Source organism: Papaver somniferum, chromosome 7 (genome assembly GCF_003573695.1).
Source record: "Papaver somniferum cultivar HN1 chromosome 7, ASM357369v1, whole genome shotgun sequence".
NCBI lineage: Eukaryota > Viridiplantae > Streptophyta > Magnoliopsida > Ranunculales > Papaveraceae > Papaver > Papaver somniferum.
The window spans coordinates 8,169,797-8,186,723 of NC_039364.1; the positions used below are offsets into that span (position 1 = coordinate 8,169,797).

Below are 16,927 nucleotides of genomic sequence, written 5' to 3' on the forward strand. Positions count from 1 at the left end.
TTGAGATGCAGCAGCCCAGAAGCCCAGTTCGCAGATGAAGCAGCAGGCTTGGCTTGGCAGCAGCAGGCTTGGTTCACAAGCTCCAGCAACAGCAACAGCAGCATCCAAAGTTCCAGCAGCAGCAGCAGCTCAGGTGGCCAGCAACACAGCTCTGCTGCAACTCAGTGCAATGATTGCAGGTCAGGACAGCAAAGGAAATCAGCAGCAGCAAGCACCACTCCCCGGCAGCGGCGCCAAAAACTTGGTGTGGTAAGAAAAGACACACAAAAGACTTGCAAGTATACAAGGTCAAGTTTTAGTATAGAAAGTAAGAATGGGATCAGTCCACAGGGAGTGGGAGCATACAAGAAATTATCCTATGCTATCAATGGGTGCAAAGCACTATGGCAGTGAGCAAGGCAAGGTAATATGGCAGATGCAAAGAACCAAAACAGTTAACAAACCAAAGCAGTTAACACAAGATGGCAAAACAGCAAAGATTAAATGGCAGAGGATATAAAATAAAAATAGCAGGGAACCAAGGCTGTAAGCCAAGGGCAGAGGGAGTTTGTGCACTGATTTCAGTGCACAACAGCTACAAATTGCAAGAAATTAAACAAGCAAAACAGGTAAGGAGATAAACTGAACAGGAAGCAAAACAGAACTGAATTTAAGTGACTGTAAAAGGGATTGTGGCTAAGCTAAGGGCTTAGAATCCACCTTTGTGTCCTAGCCAAGCAATGTGATTCTAGGTTGAGTTGAAAATCCTATGCATACATCTAGAATGGGAGGAAAACTAATTTGCTCACTAGTTTGCCCCTAGCATTGACTGTCTTTTGACAGAACAATCAATCACAGGCACTATGAGCATCAATCTCTTCCTATTGCTCAATCAAAACAGACATCAGGATAACTATCCTAACAATTCACCATTTGACAATGCACTAGGCTTCATCTGAGCCTCATCCTAATGCAGTTTAGCTCATGCTAAACATGTAACTAGCAATAACATTCATTGAGTATGATAATTCAAGCAACATTCAACATTCGAGATAATTGAAAACAACATGCACACATTCACTGTTAACTACATAAGAAGAACTGAAATTGGAATTGCATCAAAATAAATTTGTTTCAATTCTCTACTGGCTAGTCCAGAGATGCCGAATTTTACAACCCCTAACACCCTTTTATAGTTACAGCCCAAAAAAAACTAAAATCCCCAAACCAGTAAAATTAGGATTTACTAAAAAATCTAAAATTGACCTTTACCTAATCTCTGAAATCAATCAATGGTCTCGACCCATTCTTCTATTGCTTCTCCTCTTCCGTAATTGGTGGTTTGATTTCACTAACTCTGTTTCTCTCAAACCTAGTTTCTAGGTTCACTGTTTTTGAACAGATAAAAGGGTTGAGAGAGAAGGAGCTAGAGAGTATCATGGTGGTGTCCTTTAGTGATGGAGGGGGTGGCTGATTGATGGGGTACAGTGATGGAGGTGGTTGAGCGGACATGGTGGAGGTGATGGTCGCTGTAGAGGAATGGAGAAGATGGAGTCGATGGTTTTGGGAAGAAGAGCGCGTTTGGTGCGGGTAATAGGGTTAGGTTGCTTAGGTGTTAAACGGGATCATCAAATTTGATGTTTTGTGAAGGGAATCCGTGGGATGATAACTTCTGAAACGGATCTAACGGCGAGATGGAGACAGATTATGAGCGACCGTGGGATGCAAAAAAATACAACGAAACTAACGGCTCAAGATGGAGTTAGGTGCTGTAGTGTTGGTAAGGTGCATCGAAATCTGATGCATGATGACGCAGCGACCGTTGGATGATGGAATGGATCCAATCTTACGGTTAAGAAGGAAAACGGGTTTGGGTATTGAATTTTGGGTTTAGGATATGGATTTGGGCTTAGGAATTGGATTTTTGAGCCCACTTCTTCTTTAAGAACAATTTCTTCCTTTTTAAGCCCATTTTTATCCTTGAGTCTTCCATAACACATTCTTCACTTCTTTTCCGCTAGAGATTCCACCGGCTTTCTCCCGTGTCTTTGCTCTTTTGGCTCCGCAACTCATCTAGTCTTTATTTGGTACCTAAAAATACAAAATTAATTAATAAAAATATTTATTCTTGAAAACAATGAAAATACAGAATATGGGATAAAATGTAGAATTAATGCACAAAAGATGAGTTAAATGCCAAGAAAAATATATAAAAATATGCACTTTTTAGCACTCATCATTGTTCCAATAGCAGTTTCTTCACCTACTGTTGCTGCGCCAGATGTTATTTTACGTCGCTCCACCAGAGTCCATCATCCACCTTCTCACTTGAAGGATTATATCTGTTCTGTTAAACAGTGTAAGTCGACAACTCCTTATCCTCTTACCAATTATATTTCTTTTACTCAATTCACTCCAAAACATCGTGCTTTCATTTCATCCATTATCACCAATGATGAACCACACACTTTTACAGAATCCATTAAAACTCCAGTTTGGCGTGATGCCATAATCAAGGAACATACGGCTCTAGATGATAATGACACTTTTACTAAAACTACTCTTCCGCCTGGCAAAACTGCTATTGGCTGCAAATAGGTTTTTAAAATTAAATATCGACTAGATGATACGATTGAACGTCATAAGACGCGTCTTGTTGCTAAGGGTTATACGCAACAAGAAGGCATTGATTACCATGACACTTTTGCTCCAGTGGCCAAATTAGTCATTGTTCGTGGCTTTTTATCTATTGCGGATATTAATAATTGGCATCTTCATCAACTTGATGTTAACAATTCTTTTTTACAGGGTGATCTTCTTGAAGATATTTATATGAAAATCCCTCCAGGATTTCAGAAAAAGGGAGAAACTAGTGTTTACAAACTAAATAAATCTTTATATGGCCTTAAGCAAGCCTCTCGCCAATAGATTGCTAAGTTTTCTACAGCTCTACTCAATGAAGGTTTTACACAATCTCGTGCTGACTATTCTATTTTTACCTTTCATTCTGGTGTGGTTTCTATTTATGTTTTGGTTTATGTTGATGATATTATTATCACAGGTAATAATGATTATGCTATTCAGAACCTAAAGAATAAACTTGAGTCTCAGTTCTCTCTCAAGAATCTTGGTCGTTTACAATATTTCTTGGGCATTGAGGTATCTCGTTCTCATAAAGGTATTTTTCTTTGTCAACGCAAATATATTCTTGACATTGTTAATGATTCCGGCCTTTTAGGTGCTAAGATTTCTCTATCTCAGGTGGAACAACATCTAAAACTTCTCCCATCTTCTGGTGATCCTCTACCTGATCCTAGTATTTATCGACGTCTCATAGATCGTCTTCTTTATCTTCAAGTGACACGTCATGACATCACTTATTCTGTTAACTATTTAAGTCAGTTCATGCAGCAGCCATGCTCTAGTCACTTGGATGCTGCACATCGTGTAGTCCGTTACCTTAAAGGTACTGTTAGTCATGGCATCTTTTTATCCGCCTCCATCTCTTTGTCTCTTTCGGGTTATACCAATTCTGATTGGGCAGGCTTCCCAACAACTCGTCGATCAACAAAAGGTTATTTTACTATGCTAGGAGATAGTCCAATTTCTTGGAAGTCCAAGAAACAGCCTACAATATCTCTTTCTTCTATTGAAGCAGAATATCGAGCTCTTGCACGGCTTACTTCTGAACTGCAATGGTTGCATTATCTTTTCCGTGATCTTCGTATCACTATTCCAAAACCTATTCCAATTTACTGCGATAATCAAGCTGCTATTCATATTTCTGAGAATCCATTTTTTCACGAAAGGACTAAACATATAGAAATAGATTGTTATTTCGTCCGTGAAAAGCTACTTTCGGGTCTCATCAAGCCTACTTATCTGTCATCAGCATTACAATTAGCTGATCTATTCACAAAACCACTGGGAGTGGATCATTTTCGCCGACTTGCAAGCAAGTTGGATCTTCGATCAGATAATCCTCAGGCTCCAACTTGAGGGGGTATTAGACGTACATATCTTACACACTTGGAGTGTGCGGCCACAGCACACGACACCAGAACAAAAAGCCAAGTCCGAGTCCGTTGCTACATACATGTTGTATTTTGTTAAAGGGTCCTAGTCCTTTGCTGTAACTAAGTCATATCTTTCTAGTCTTCTGTTGTAAACTTCCCTGTAAACTCGTACGTAGTTGTTTAGATTCAATTGATTTCTTCTCATGTAAACTGTTTAAATACTTAATGAAAGACAATCAGTCTACACAGTTCTGAGACAGTAAAAACCCATATCCTAGAATCTTTGAGAATGTTTCCGCTGCTAGACCTAGGGTATTTTCAAGGAGTTATACTAGGGATGTTGCTTCTACTGTGAAGGAGGTAGAATCAGGTTCAAGTCTCCATCGAAACAGATGGAAGCTTGAAAGAGAAATCGAAGACCTGAAGAGGAGACGTGAAGACTTCGGGAGGAAAGAGTATTCTCCTGGTAGTGCCTTCTCGATCCTCGGTTCAGGTGTTGTAGGAATTGCGGGGATTGCTAGAATTGTGGGATTCTCTTTGGGAATTCCTTTGCTTTACATAAAATTCTGTGCTGGTTGGTACCCTAGGGTAGTAAAAAAATGGCCTGTACTCGAGAACAATTACGACCGAGAGGAGCGTGAGAAGCTTTATGGACGACATGAGCGCAAGACTTGCAGCTGTTGTTTTGGAGTGAGAGACGGAAGGAAAGATGGGGCATTTAGTAAATACTAGGATACATGAACTCCGTATAGGGGATCTTGTTGGTTGTTGAGTGTGCCTGAAACCATAGACTTCCTTGTGTTATTATGACAATGTAATTCTTCTAACTATTTCCTATCTATTCGTATTCTACTCTTTAATTTAAGGCTGAATTACATATTTGGGAGAACTATTTGTCATGATACTGATCATAGAATGGCTCTTACAAGTGATCCTAGGATATTTCCCAACATTATTCTCGTGACCCTATAAGGATTATCAACTAGATAATCAAAATGTCATCATCCCCTAAAAACAGATACACATTGAAATTGAAACTGCGTGTTGCAGTTACAATATCATCTGCCCATCTACAAGTGGTTAGAAAAGAAATTTTAATACATTTATAGGCAAAGTTCTGCAGTTGGGTTTCGATAATAAAGAAGAAGAATCGCAATGAAAATTCAGACAAAATATCAAGTCTCAAGTCTGAAAGTTCTATAACCAATTGTGAAGAAAATAAAAGCAAAATCGAGTAATATAAACAACGGAAATATTTTTCAATATGCTTGATCACTACTGATTCACTAGCAGCAACCTGTTTTGATTGTTTGTTGTTGTTAAATATAACATGCATGTAGATAAAGAGAAATTAATCTAAAAGGAAAGAGATTATGAGTGCAAAGAGTTCAGCAAATTTGCCTCCCAAGATAAACATGCTCAATTCTTCAACTGTGTTGGTAATATTTGCAGAACAGTGTGGGTTTTTTTTTGTGTTTTTTTTCATCAATTCTCTACACGTCTGAATTAATAGTAGTAGCTCCTCTAATTCAAACCCTCTAATCTGTTGGAATCCAATTTAATTCCCCCGTTAAAATCCAATTCGATTCCTCTGTTAAAATCCAATTCGAGTCCATTTGAAAAAAAAAAACGCTACAAATATTTGTAGTTATCCTAATCTTGATTAGCTTAACAGTTGTACAACAAATTTGAAAATTCCTAACGGTCGTTGTTCGGGTCTTCCCTTGTATACAGGATAAATTCCCTTTCACTTCAAATTGCAGATCATTTTTCCATTAGTGATTTATTATTTACAGTTCACTCCGACATCCCACACTTGCATATATATAATTTTTTGGTGAGAGTTCATTAGGTTCCTCAATATCAAGAAATATCATCGCTAGACTCTAGCACCCAACGTTCATATATATACACACATTACAATTCACTCTCATTTAATGATGGATCGCCACTTGAAAATTGCTTTGCCCAATAACACATTCAAAAGTATGCGAAGGTAAACCATAAAGAAAGTGTGACGCTTAAATGCTTCGACACGTAAACAGAATGTTTAGCCCATTGCTTCGGTACAGAATGCATGGGAATTTCAAGAACCACCTAAATGCAAACGATCAATTAGAATGGGACTTTTTGCGAGACATTGGTGTTGTTCCTACGCTTGTGGAAGGCAATGACGAGGTTAATTTTCCAACCAATTACAACAAGTTTTGTTATCAAACTCTTGCTGGTGATGTCCCAGATTGCTCCTTCTCTAAATTTTTGTGGAAAAATTACGTTCCATCAAAAGTAAGCTTTCTACTATGGGCTGTTTACCACAAGTCTCTCCCTAAGAGAGAAATGCTTAGGCATCGAAGAGTAGAACTGGACAACATTGCTTTCCCTCTTTGCAAAGAAGTACTGGAGACGTCGGATCACCTATTATTGCACTGCCACTATTTGTTCCAGCTGTGGGATTATTTCATTAAGTCAATGCAGATCTCTTGGACGATGCCTGCTAAAGTGTTACAGCTTTTTGAAGCATGGGACTGTAACGTTTTGAAAGGAAAATGCAAGAACATATGGAATATTTTGCACTATGCTATTATTTGGAATGTGGGGAATGAAAGGAACCGAAGGGTTTTTGGTGGGAGATCTAAGGATGTGGAAGAAGTCATTGTTCTAATCAAGCAATCGTTAGTCTTTTGGAGTTGTGACATGAGCACGTCCAAGTTTACAGATAGCAATCAAATTATTCATAATTGGGAATTAGCTTTGAATTCTTAATCTTATTATGTAATCTACTGTAATGGCTTTGATTGCCTTTTAAGGCATTGTTTTTTTTTTGTTTTTTTTTGATCAGAAAAAAGATTTCCATTTAAGGCATTGTTCATGTGTATTGGCTTTGGGTGTTTTTTTCCTCTTTAATATAAAATTTTTCCACTTAGAAAAAAAAAGAATGTTTAGCCCATTTGATCTCGCCTCGTAGAAGAACAAGCCAAGCTTCTTTTTTTTGAGACCTATTTTGAGGCATACTCAAATTTTTTGAGGCAAATTCAAATTATCATCCGAACCTATGTTTTTGTTTAGATTTGGCTGATAACTTTTCAGCCGAACTTAGGTAAATGTATGCCTCGAAACATTTGAGTATGCCTCAAAACAGGTTTCTTCTTTTAGTCGGCAAATAAAAAAAAATTAAAGGAACTGGAACACCCAACAAAAAGAAGAAAGGCCCAAACAACAAATTTTTTTAAAAAAAAACGAAAAGGTTTATTGAAGAAAAAAAGGAGCACTAAAGAGTGCATAAAGAACAAACAAAGGCTATGCAGGCCAGAAAATTAAAACAAAATGACAGCACAAAGAGAACAGAATAAAGGCCATATAGGCCTGCCTGACAGAGATCATTTTTTTTTAATGCCTCTAGGATGAGATCCGTAAGTAGACTCTGTCCATTGCATAATATGATCTTGTTGGAATGAGTCATGAATGTTACTGTACAGTTAGTATTATAGTGTTAAATTACTGTAGAGTTAGTGTTAGAGATATTTTTCTCCTAATCTTAAAAGTATAAGTTGTAAGGATACCTAATTGTATAAAACAGGAGCCTTTCCTATGGGTGAAAAGCAACCCTTTCACTATCTCTTTCTCTGTTTCTTCATGGTATCAGAGCTAAGGAGACAGAGAAGAGAAAACTTAACCTAGATCCCTTTTAAAAGCATTGATCAACTATAGCTTCAATCTGGAATCAGACGTGAAAGTTAGATTCATAAGCTGTCCGTGAAGAACCAATGGCCTATCTGTAAGTAGGTTTCTCCAGTTGAAAGTTGAAAGTTTTGCTTCCTTCTTCGAAAGTTGTTCTTTTCTCTCTCTTGATTATCTGTTAAGTTAAAGGTATATTCGATGCCTGAAACCTCTGAAAACAGTGTTACTTCTCAGTCTATGGGCTCTACATCTCTCGATGTTTCTGACAATGATATTGTAAGCAGAAATATGATATCTTGTAAACTTGATGACACAAATTACCTTGTTTGGTCTCACTGCGTGGAACTTTACATTACGGGTAAAGGAAAGCTTGGATACCTGACCGAAAGTAAAGCTTGTCCAGGAAAAGAAGACCCTTCATATATATGATACCTGGATTCAAGAGAACGACATGATAATGAGTTTGTTGATAGACTCAATGACTCCCGAAGCTATATGCGCTTAACCACACCAAAAGAAGTGCGGGAGGCAGTCACTCAGATCTATGTTGTGAGCGGTGATGCGACACAAATCTATCAATTGAATCGTAGGATTATCGAGACTCGCCAGAATAGTAGTCTTCTATCCGAATACTTCAATGCACTTCAAACTATATGGCAATAACTTGATTTCCTACAGCCATTAGACATGGTGTGTGCAGATCATACCGCTAAATTTCAGAAAAGAATTGAAAAAGGGAGAATTATTGAGTTCCTTTCTAGGATTGACTCAGATTTTGGTACAATTAGAATCCAAGTGTTAGGAGAAGATCCATTGCCAACCCTACGATGGGTATATGGAACTGTTAGATCGGAAGAACTTCATCGAGCTGCTATGATACCTCCAGTGCCACAGGAAAGTTCCGCCTTGAATGTGATCACTCCACCAACATCCGCGCGCGAAAACAACCGATAATCTGATGAGAAAGACTCATTGTACTGTGATTTCTCACAAGCGTAGACACACAAGGGAGACTTGTTACAAGATCAATGGTCGTCCGCAATGGCAGACAACCATAAAAGAGAGGGAAACTCTAGTGGAAGTAGTGGAGGAAGAAGAGGAGGTCGCATCACTAGTTCAAGAGCATATAACACTACTGATGAGATGTAATTTCAATCTACATCAACACAAAGTGGTTATTCTCATTCATCTCAAGACCAGCTGGAACGAATGATCAAAGATTGTGCACGGCTGCTATCATCCAAGGAAAATGTTGCAGGGTCTACTTCTTTGACTCAACCAGGTAACACAAAGAATTGTGGTAGGGCACTAAACACTACATTCCATAATTCTAAAGATTCTTTGATTTATAGATAGTGGAGCAACTGACCACATGCCATAAGTCAAATCTTTTCTCCACTTATGTGCAAGTCCTAGTAAACCTTGTATCTTGACAGCAGATGGATGTCCAACAATTGTCTCGGGTGAAGGACAAATACCGATAACCAAATCAATGTCTTTATCTACGGTGTTACATGTTACGAATTTGTCCTCTAGCCTTCTATCTATCAGTCAAAGCGTTAAAGTGCAGCGTCACCTTTTTTTTGACTCACGTTATGTATTTCAGGACCAGATACAGGAGCGACGATTGGACTTGGTAAAGAGTGAGGGGGCATTACTACTTGGACTTTCAAGGAACAACACAAGATGACAGTACAAAGGCTTACAACTCGACAAGTATATCTAAGGTAGAAGAGCAAATCTGGCTATGGCATAAACGATTGGGACATCCTTCTTTTGGGTACTTAAAAAAGTTATTTCCTAAATTATTTTCTGCACTAGATGTATCTAAACTCCACTGTGAAGTGTGCGAGTTAGCTAAACATCAGCGTGTCCCATATCCTTTAAGTATAAATAAAATCTTATCTCCTTTTGCAATTATACATAGTGACGTTTGGGGTCCTTCACGTGTCATTAGTTCATCTGGTGCACGTTGGTTTGTTAGTTTCATTGATGACTACTCCAGAGTTTCATGGGTTTACTTATTGCGGGACAAAAATAAAGTTCATTCTGTCTTCAAAATATTTCATAAGTTTATCCTTACCCAATTTAATACGAGGATTCAAGTGTTAATATCTGATCGTGGTGGTGAGTACCTAAACCAAGTATTATCATCTTATTTCTTAAATCAAGGAATAGTTCACCAAACCACTTGTACTGATACCCCTAAGCAAAATGGAGTTGCTGAACGTCAGAATCGTCATTTACTAGAAGTAACTAGATGCTTACTGTTTTGTATGAGTATGCCAAAAATGTATTGGGGCGATGTTATTCTCACAGTGTCACATTTGATTAACAAGATGCCTTCTCATCCTCTTTATTTTCAAACACCACTTGAGGTTCTATTCAATGGTACTTCATTTCAGCCACATGTACGTGCTCCACCAAAAGTATTTGGATGTGCGTGTTATGTTCATGTTCACAAACATGAAACGGGAAAACTAGATCCCAGAGCTCTTAAGTGCATTTACTTATGGTCCTCATCTACCCAAAAGCGTTACAAGTGTTGTTACCCTCCCACTGGTAAGGTTTTTGTGTCTATGGATGTAACATTTAATGAAGATACCCCTTATTTTTCGAGAGATGAGACTTCTCTTCATGGGGAGAGTAGAACTGGTGAAGATCAGTCTGGGTATGATTTATGGTATGGCCTATGATATGCACCTAGCATAAATAAGGAAAGTGAGACTACTCCACTAACGGTTTATCCACTTCCTCAACCTCAACTTCAAGTGTACAAATGAAGAGACAAAGGCCCTCTTTCTCAGCCTCATCAATTGTCTACTCCGGTGACAGGTAACTCTGAAATAAAACCTCATATTGAAACTACTTTGAGTACTGACGAGAATGAAATTTCAGCGGATGAGTCTACCAATGTTGTGGAAGAAGAAGACCCTATCTCTTCTAGATATCCTACTCATACTTGTAACCCTCCAACTCGATATGGTTTTTCTACTCACCACCTTATTTCTAATTTTGTGTCCTCTCATCGATTGTCACCTACTTACGTTGATTTTGCAAACCACTTATCATCTGTGAATATACCTGAAAGGATTGAAGATGCTCTTGTTGGTCCGAAATGGAAGGTAGCTATGATTGAAGAAATCTAAGCTCTAGACAAGAATGGCATCTGGGAGGTGGTCAAACTGCCTAAAGGGAAGAAGACAGTTGGTTGTAAATGGGTATTTAATGTGTAGTACAACTCTGATGGAACAGTTGAAATACATAAGGAAGGATTAGTAGCTAAAGGCTACACTCATACTTATGGAATTGATTATCAAGAAACCTTTGCTCCTGTTGCTAAGATGAACAATATTCGTGTCTTGTTATCCTTGGCAGGAAACAAGGACTGTCCACTTCATTATTTTGATATGAAGAATGCTTTTCTTAATGGTGATTTGGAAGAGGAAGTATACATGGCCATTCCTCCTAGATTTCAAAATGCCACTAATGAAGGGAAAGTATGCAAGTTAAAGAAATCCTTATATGGTTTGAAGAAGTCTCCAAGGGCATGTTTTGTAAGGTTTACCCAAAGTATGCGGATATATGGATTTCGGAAAAGTCAAGCAGATCATACCTTATTACTCAAACGTTCAAGGAACGGAAAGTTGACCATGCTTATTATCTATGTGGATGACATTATAATGACAGGTGATGATGTGGAAGAAATGATGAAGGTAAAATCTTACTTGGCCAAGGAATTTAAGATAAAGGACATCGGATAATTGTGCTACTTCCTAGGAATTAAAGTGGCAAGATCAAAAAGGGGCATCTGCATCTCTCAAAGAAAATATGTCCTAGACCTACTAGTTGAGACAAGAATTTTGGGCCGCAAATTTATTGACACACCAGTGGAACCGAATCAGAAGCTGGTAGAAGACACCAATGGTATTCCGGTGGACAAAGAAAGATATCAAAGGTTAGTGGGAGGATTGATCTATATCTCTCACACTCGTCTTGATATTGCATACTCTGTGAGCGTTGTAAGTCAATTTATGCATGCTCCAAGAGAGACACATATGGATGTTGTATACTGAATACTTACCTACTTAAAATCGGCACCAGCAAAAGGACTTTTATTTTCTTAGAATAACCATAAAGAGGTCGAAGCATACACAGATGCATATTTGGAAGGCTTCGTAATTGATCGTAGGTCTACCTCTGTATATTGCTCATTTGTGGGAGGAAATCTAGTAACTTGGCGAAGTAAGAAGCAATCAGTTGTAGCTAGATCCAGTGCGGAAGCAAAGTTTAGGGCTATGGCTCATGGAATCCGTGAGTTATTGTGGTTAAGAATATTGTTGAGAGAGATTGGTTTCAAGCCTAGAGGTCCTATGAAGTTTTACTGCGACAACAAGGATGCCATCAGCATTGCTCACAATCCAGTGCAACATGACAGAACAAAGCATGTACAGGTGGACAAACATTTCATGAAAGAGAAGTTGAATGCAGGGATTATCAGCACTCCGTTCGTAAGAACAGGAGACCAGTTTGCATACATGCTACCTAAAGGAGTTCCTAGTCGACCACTCAACTCTTTTCTCGAAAATCTAGGAATGCATGATATCTACGCACCTGCTTGAGGGGGAGAGTTGGAATACGTCATGAATGTCACTGTACAGTTAGTACTATAGTGTTAAATTACTGTAGAGTTAGTGTTAGTGTTAGAGATATTTTCCTCCTAACCTTAAAAGTGTAAGTTATAAGGATACTCAATTGTATAAAAGAGGAGCCTCTCCTATGGGTGAAAAACAACCCTTTCACTATCTTTTTCTCTGTTTCTTCGGATCTTTCTGTTGGATTTAATTAATGATGATAGCAAACATAATTTAGGAGATGATTATAGAATCTAGGATTATTATGTCTAGCACAACCAAAATTATAAGACGAAATTATACATACCTAGAGTCATAGCTATTTTTTCCTTTACTCCCTGATATTTGGATGTGCTTGCCTAACTTCAGTTTGTATGCTTGATTAGATTGAACTAGAAAATACTACTTGAATGTAATGAGAAGACCATATATTTGTTTACCGAAACTATACTAGTTGCTGCTCATAAGAGATGGAATTCAGCGAACTTCGATTTTAGTGAAAGAAAATAAGAGGTATCTGTCGATTATAAAAGATTGATTAATAGCTTTCCATCAAAGCTAATCCACCACGTGTGACTAAGCTATACTATTACAAAACTTAATAATTGACGTCTGCAGTGTTCAAATGCATAATGCTGGACACATAACTTCTTGGACTCTTGTACTGAAAAAAGGAAAAAAAAAACAAACTACTTCGACTAAATCAAATTTAGTCGCACATGAACCTGCCTAAGTCATGTGCCATATAATCCAACCCAGACTAACACCTTGTTTGTTTGCAGCTGACTCATTTGAATCGTCTGGATCTGAGTCATAGATTGTTCCATTTCAGTCTAAACAACTCCCCTTTTTGATGGAGTTAAACATTACAAAACAATAAAATCTAAAGATTTCATTCCTATAAACATAAAAGAAGCAACAAAATCTAAAGGAGACTAGCTATGTCATCACGTAAGTTGTTCATATATATCTGCTCTTGTAGTCCAAACAGACAAGGTGCATTTTCTTCCGTTTCCGCTTCCGCTTCCATTTCCACTTCCACTTCCACTTCCACTTCCACTTCCACTTCCACCTGTGTCTCATTCATATCAAATGTATCATTCTCATATTATTCTAGTAGGGGTATGTATATCTTGTTGTGAGATCTATCAGCAACAACAATTTCTCCTTCATCCCTCATAAGAATGGCTAGTGCAGTTGATTTCCCTCCTGGAGCAGCACACATATCCATTACACGATCACCTGGTTGGGAATCTAAAAAAATACCAAATTAAACTACTCAAACCTTATTCGTGTGTGAATTCAAGAATCAATAGAGTAATACAAGAAGCTTATAGTTGGACGTTCAAACAAATCAAGAACAATGACAATGTTTCGCACTGCTAGAACTAGAAAAAAATCCAACAACCAACTTTCTAGGTAATTTTTGTTCATACTGGTGGGTATCCAAGAAAACTACCAGAAAACAAAAAACAAGACATCCTACTAGAAGGATGCAAATATACTAGGAAAAATAGAAGAAAAGGTAATTAAACTTGACAAAGGTATTACAACATTATAATCATGTTAGACCAATTTGAAAAAAAATCGGTCTTCTAATTTGATTAACCTTGTATATACACTATGAGAAATCCATGTCCACTAGCCATTTTTGGTGGCTAAAGGATTCTCCTTGTTTAAGTCCACTAGCCATAATGCATCACAGCATAAGAAGATCTCTAGCTCTTATCAGAGACACTACTCTTTTCTTAAAGTAAAGACAACGTATGTAATTGAGTGGAAATATGCAGGCAACAATAGATGAATATAAGAAGGAAAAGTAGCAAATAAGCTGCTGCAGGTAATACCTAGGGCATGTGCATTGACAATGCTAGGTAAGTTCTGAAGAAATATTTCTCCCTCCAGCACACCTGCAACAGAACAAAAAACCAAAAACATCAATTATTGGATCTGCACAAGGACAAGTAATTCATTGGTCTAATAACGTAACTAATACAGGAAAAAAGCACACCATGTAACTGCCTATAAAGACCAACGGAGTCATGGGGGGACATTTTTCTAGAAACCAAAAGTATGCAAGTACATCGAAGTAGAACGGAGAGAAGACAGGGAGAGCAAAATCAACTAAAACCAAGGAAACTAAATAACACAATAGCCTATGTACCGAGGGCTTGCGGTATTTTTTTTCACAAAGAATAACATATTGCACAAGGATAAGTAATTCTTGGGTCTAATAATGTAACTAATATTGGGAAAAAGCATACCATGTAACTGCCTAATAAGACAAACGGGACTGGAGTCTGGGGGTATTACTTCTCCAACATACCAAGTAGAAGCCAAAAAGATGCAAGTACATTGCAGTACAATGGAAAGAATACAAGGAACAGAAAATCAACTAAAAGTGAAAAGAAACTAAACAACACAATAGCCTATGTCTTATCTCTGTATGGAAAATTGATACAGTTGTGGAAGTAGGCGTACCGTGTGTGAATAACCACAATAAGTGCAAATTCAAGATGTCATAATTCCCATTGCCAACAAAATAATTATTCTAAATCCTGGTTCTAGCTCGTAGTATGCCTCCAGATACAACTATTTCTAAAAACCCATGTTCGAAAAACCCATGTTCTATCATAATTAGCAAGTATAGTGATAATTCTCTCCTTGGCATTTTCACAAACACCATCAAATATTCAACCAGAAAATATAAATAAAAACCCATGTTCCAAATCACATAAAACCAATATGAAAATGAAGGAACCCATGTTAAACCAGAAAATATGAATAAAAACCCATGTTCAAAAACACATAAAACCCATATGAAAATGAAAGAAAGATATGGATGAAGAAACCTGAAGATGATGATGATTCTAAAAGAAGCTTTTAGTTGATTTGAAAGAGATGAGAGTGATGATGGAGGTGAAAATTCGTGGATTTGTTGAGAAAGATGGTGGAGATATCAGTTGAGAATAGATCTAGGGTTTGGCTCCTTATCTCCCATCTCTGCTCTCGACGGAACAAACATAGAAATGAGAAAGGAAATGCGATTTTTTGAGGACATTTTTGTCAATTTCAGCGACTCAGAGGCGATAGCCAGCGACTCAGGGGTAGTATTACGCCTGACTCTATAAGGTACGAGTCATGGGTTAGGCCCGACGCCGAGTCAGAGGTTATCAAATTTACAAACCAAAGTCTGACTGCTAGCTCGACGCGATTCAGGGGTTGACTAAGACCCAGACGCCGAGTCAGCTGCAAACAAACAAGTTGTAAGTCATGTGCCACATAATCCAACACTTTCGGGATGACTCAGCTCGGATTTCCGGCATTATAACTCACGCGACCCTATGGAATCACGAGGACTTGCAGAAATTGTGAATACACAAGAGTTTCTTACCGTGATTTATATGGGCGGGAACCAAAATTAGTTTCTTACCGTGATTTATATGGGCGGGAACCAAAATTGGATTATAATCCCTAAGTTTTGCCGCAGCGCGGAGAAGAAGAAAAAATTGCATGTTGTAGGAATATCCGTTCACTAACCTGAACCTCAGGTATGGCAGCATCTAGATCTATACTTTTCTCTAGGATGTTTTCCACTGCTGGACCTAGGCTATTTTCTACCAGGAATTATACTAGGGATGTTGCTTCGAGATGGAAGGAGGTAGAATCAGGTTCCAGTCTCCATCAACAGAGATGGAAACTTGAAAGAGAAATCGAAAAGCTTGAGAGGAGACGCGAAGACATGAGGAGGAAAGAGTTTTCTCCTGGTAGCGCTTTTTCGATCCTTGTTGCTGGTATGAAATTTTTTGGAATTTCTGTAGGAACTGTGTGATTTTCTGTGGGATTTATTCTGCTCTACGGGAAATAAATGTGCGGGTTGGTACTCTTGGGCACAAAAAAGATGGCCTGTACTCGAGAACAATTACGATCGAGAGGAGCGTCAGAAGCTTTATGGACGACGTAAGCACAAGACATGCAGCTGTAGTTCTGGAGTGAGAGACTAAAGGAACAATGGAGCAAATAGTAAAAACTAAGATACAAAAACTTTAGATAACGAATCTCGTTGGTGTTGAGTGTGCCCGACATCGTAGACTTCTACTGTGACTATCATTATTTTGATAGCACAACCAATTGAAATCAAGTGATAAAAACAGTATATAAAGCATAATATAGGTTAAATTCAAGAGCAATTAATAAAATGCAGGAAAATAACGAGACATCAACACATATTTAACGTGGTTTGGCAAAGCCTACATCCACGGGAGGGTAAAGATTAGAACTTCATTCATGAAGATGTGAAAGAGATATCTTCATATCTCCGTGGAAGGGGATATCTTCATTCATGAAGATCTGAAAGAGATATCTTCACATCTCTTTTGTAAAAGATATCTTCATTCATGAAGATAAGAAGTTCAGTGAGCTGTGGAGGAACGAGAGTTTTTTGTGTGGCTATAGACCGGCCTCTTCTCTTTGACCTAATCTTTACCATTTTATGGGGAAAATGGGTCCAAAACGATTACTATACTATCCTTATCTTCAGAGTTCTGTTTCCTTAAGAGTTGTTATTGTACGCGCCTCTTCATCATAACATCTTTCTTAGGCTTCTCTCAACTCGCCACG

General features: G+C 38.1%; 2 protein-coding genes and 1 long non-coding RNA gene across 3 annotated transcripts; 2 read left to right on the forward strand and 1 right to left on the reverse strand.

Moving 5' to 3' along the window:
* The first annotated feature begins 2,196 nt into the window (after positions 1-2,196).
* On the forward strand, positions 2,197-3,978 carry LOC113294006 (uncharacterized mitochondrial protein AtMg00810-like). The gene is made up of 2 exons (XM_026542442.1): positions 2,197-2,338; positions 3,041-3,978. The coding sequence occupies exons 1-2, from the start codon at positions 2,197-2,199 to the stop codon at positions 3,976-3,978; spliced, it is 1,080 nt and encodes a 359-aa protein (XP_026398227.1).
* Positions 3,979-6,068: 2,090 nt separating this feature from the next.
* Positions 6,069-6,758, forward strand: LOC113294007. Its single transcript, XM_026542443.1, has one exon. It carries the CDS (start codon positions 6,069-6,071, stop codon positions 6,756-6,758), a length of 690 nt encoding a protein of 229 aa, XP_026398228.1.
* Positions 6,759-12,853: 6,095 nt separating this feature from the next.
* On the reverse strand, positions 12,854-15,331 carry LOC113292794. The gene is made up of 3 exons (XR_003331873.1): positions 15,160-15,331; positions 14,155-14,217; positions 12,854-13,561 (listed from the first exon to the last, which is right to left on the reverse strand). It is a non-coding gene; the product is annotated as an uncharacterized LOC113292794 (long non-coding RNA).
* Positions 15,332-16,927: the final 1,596 nt, after the last annotated feature.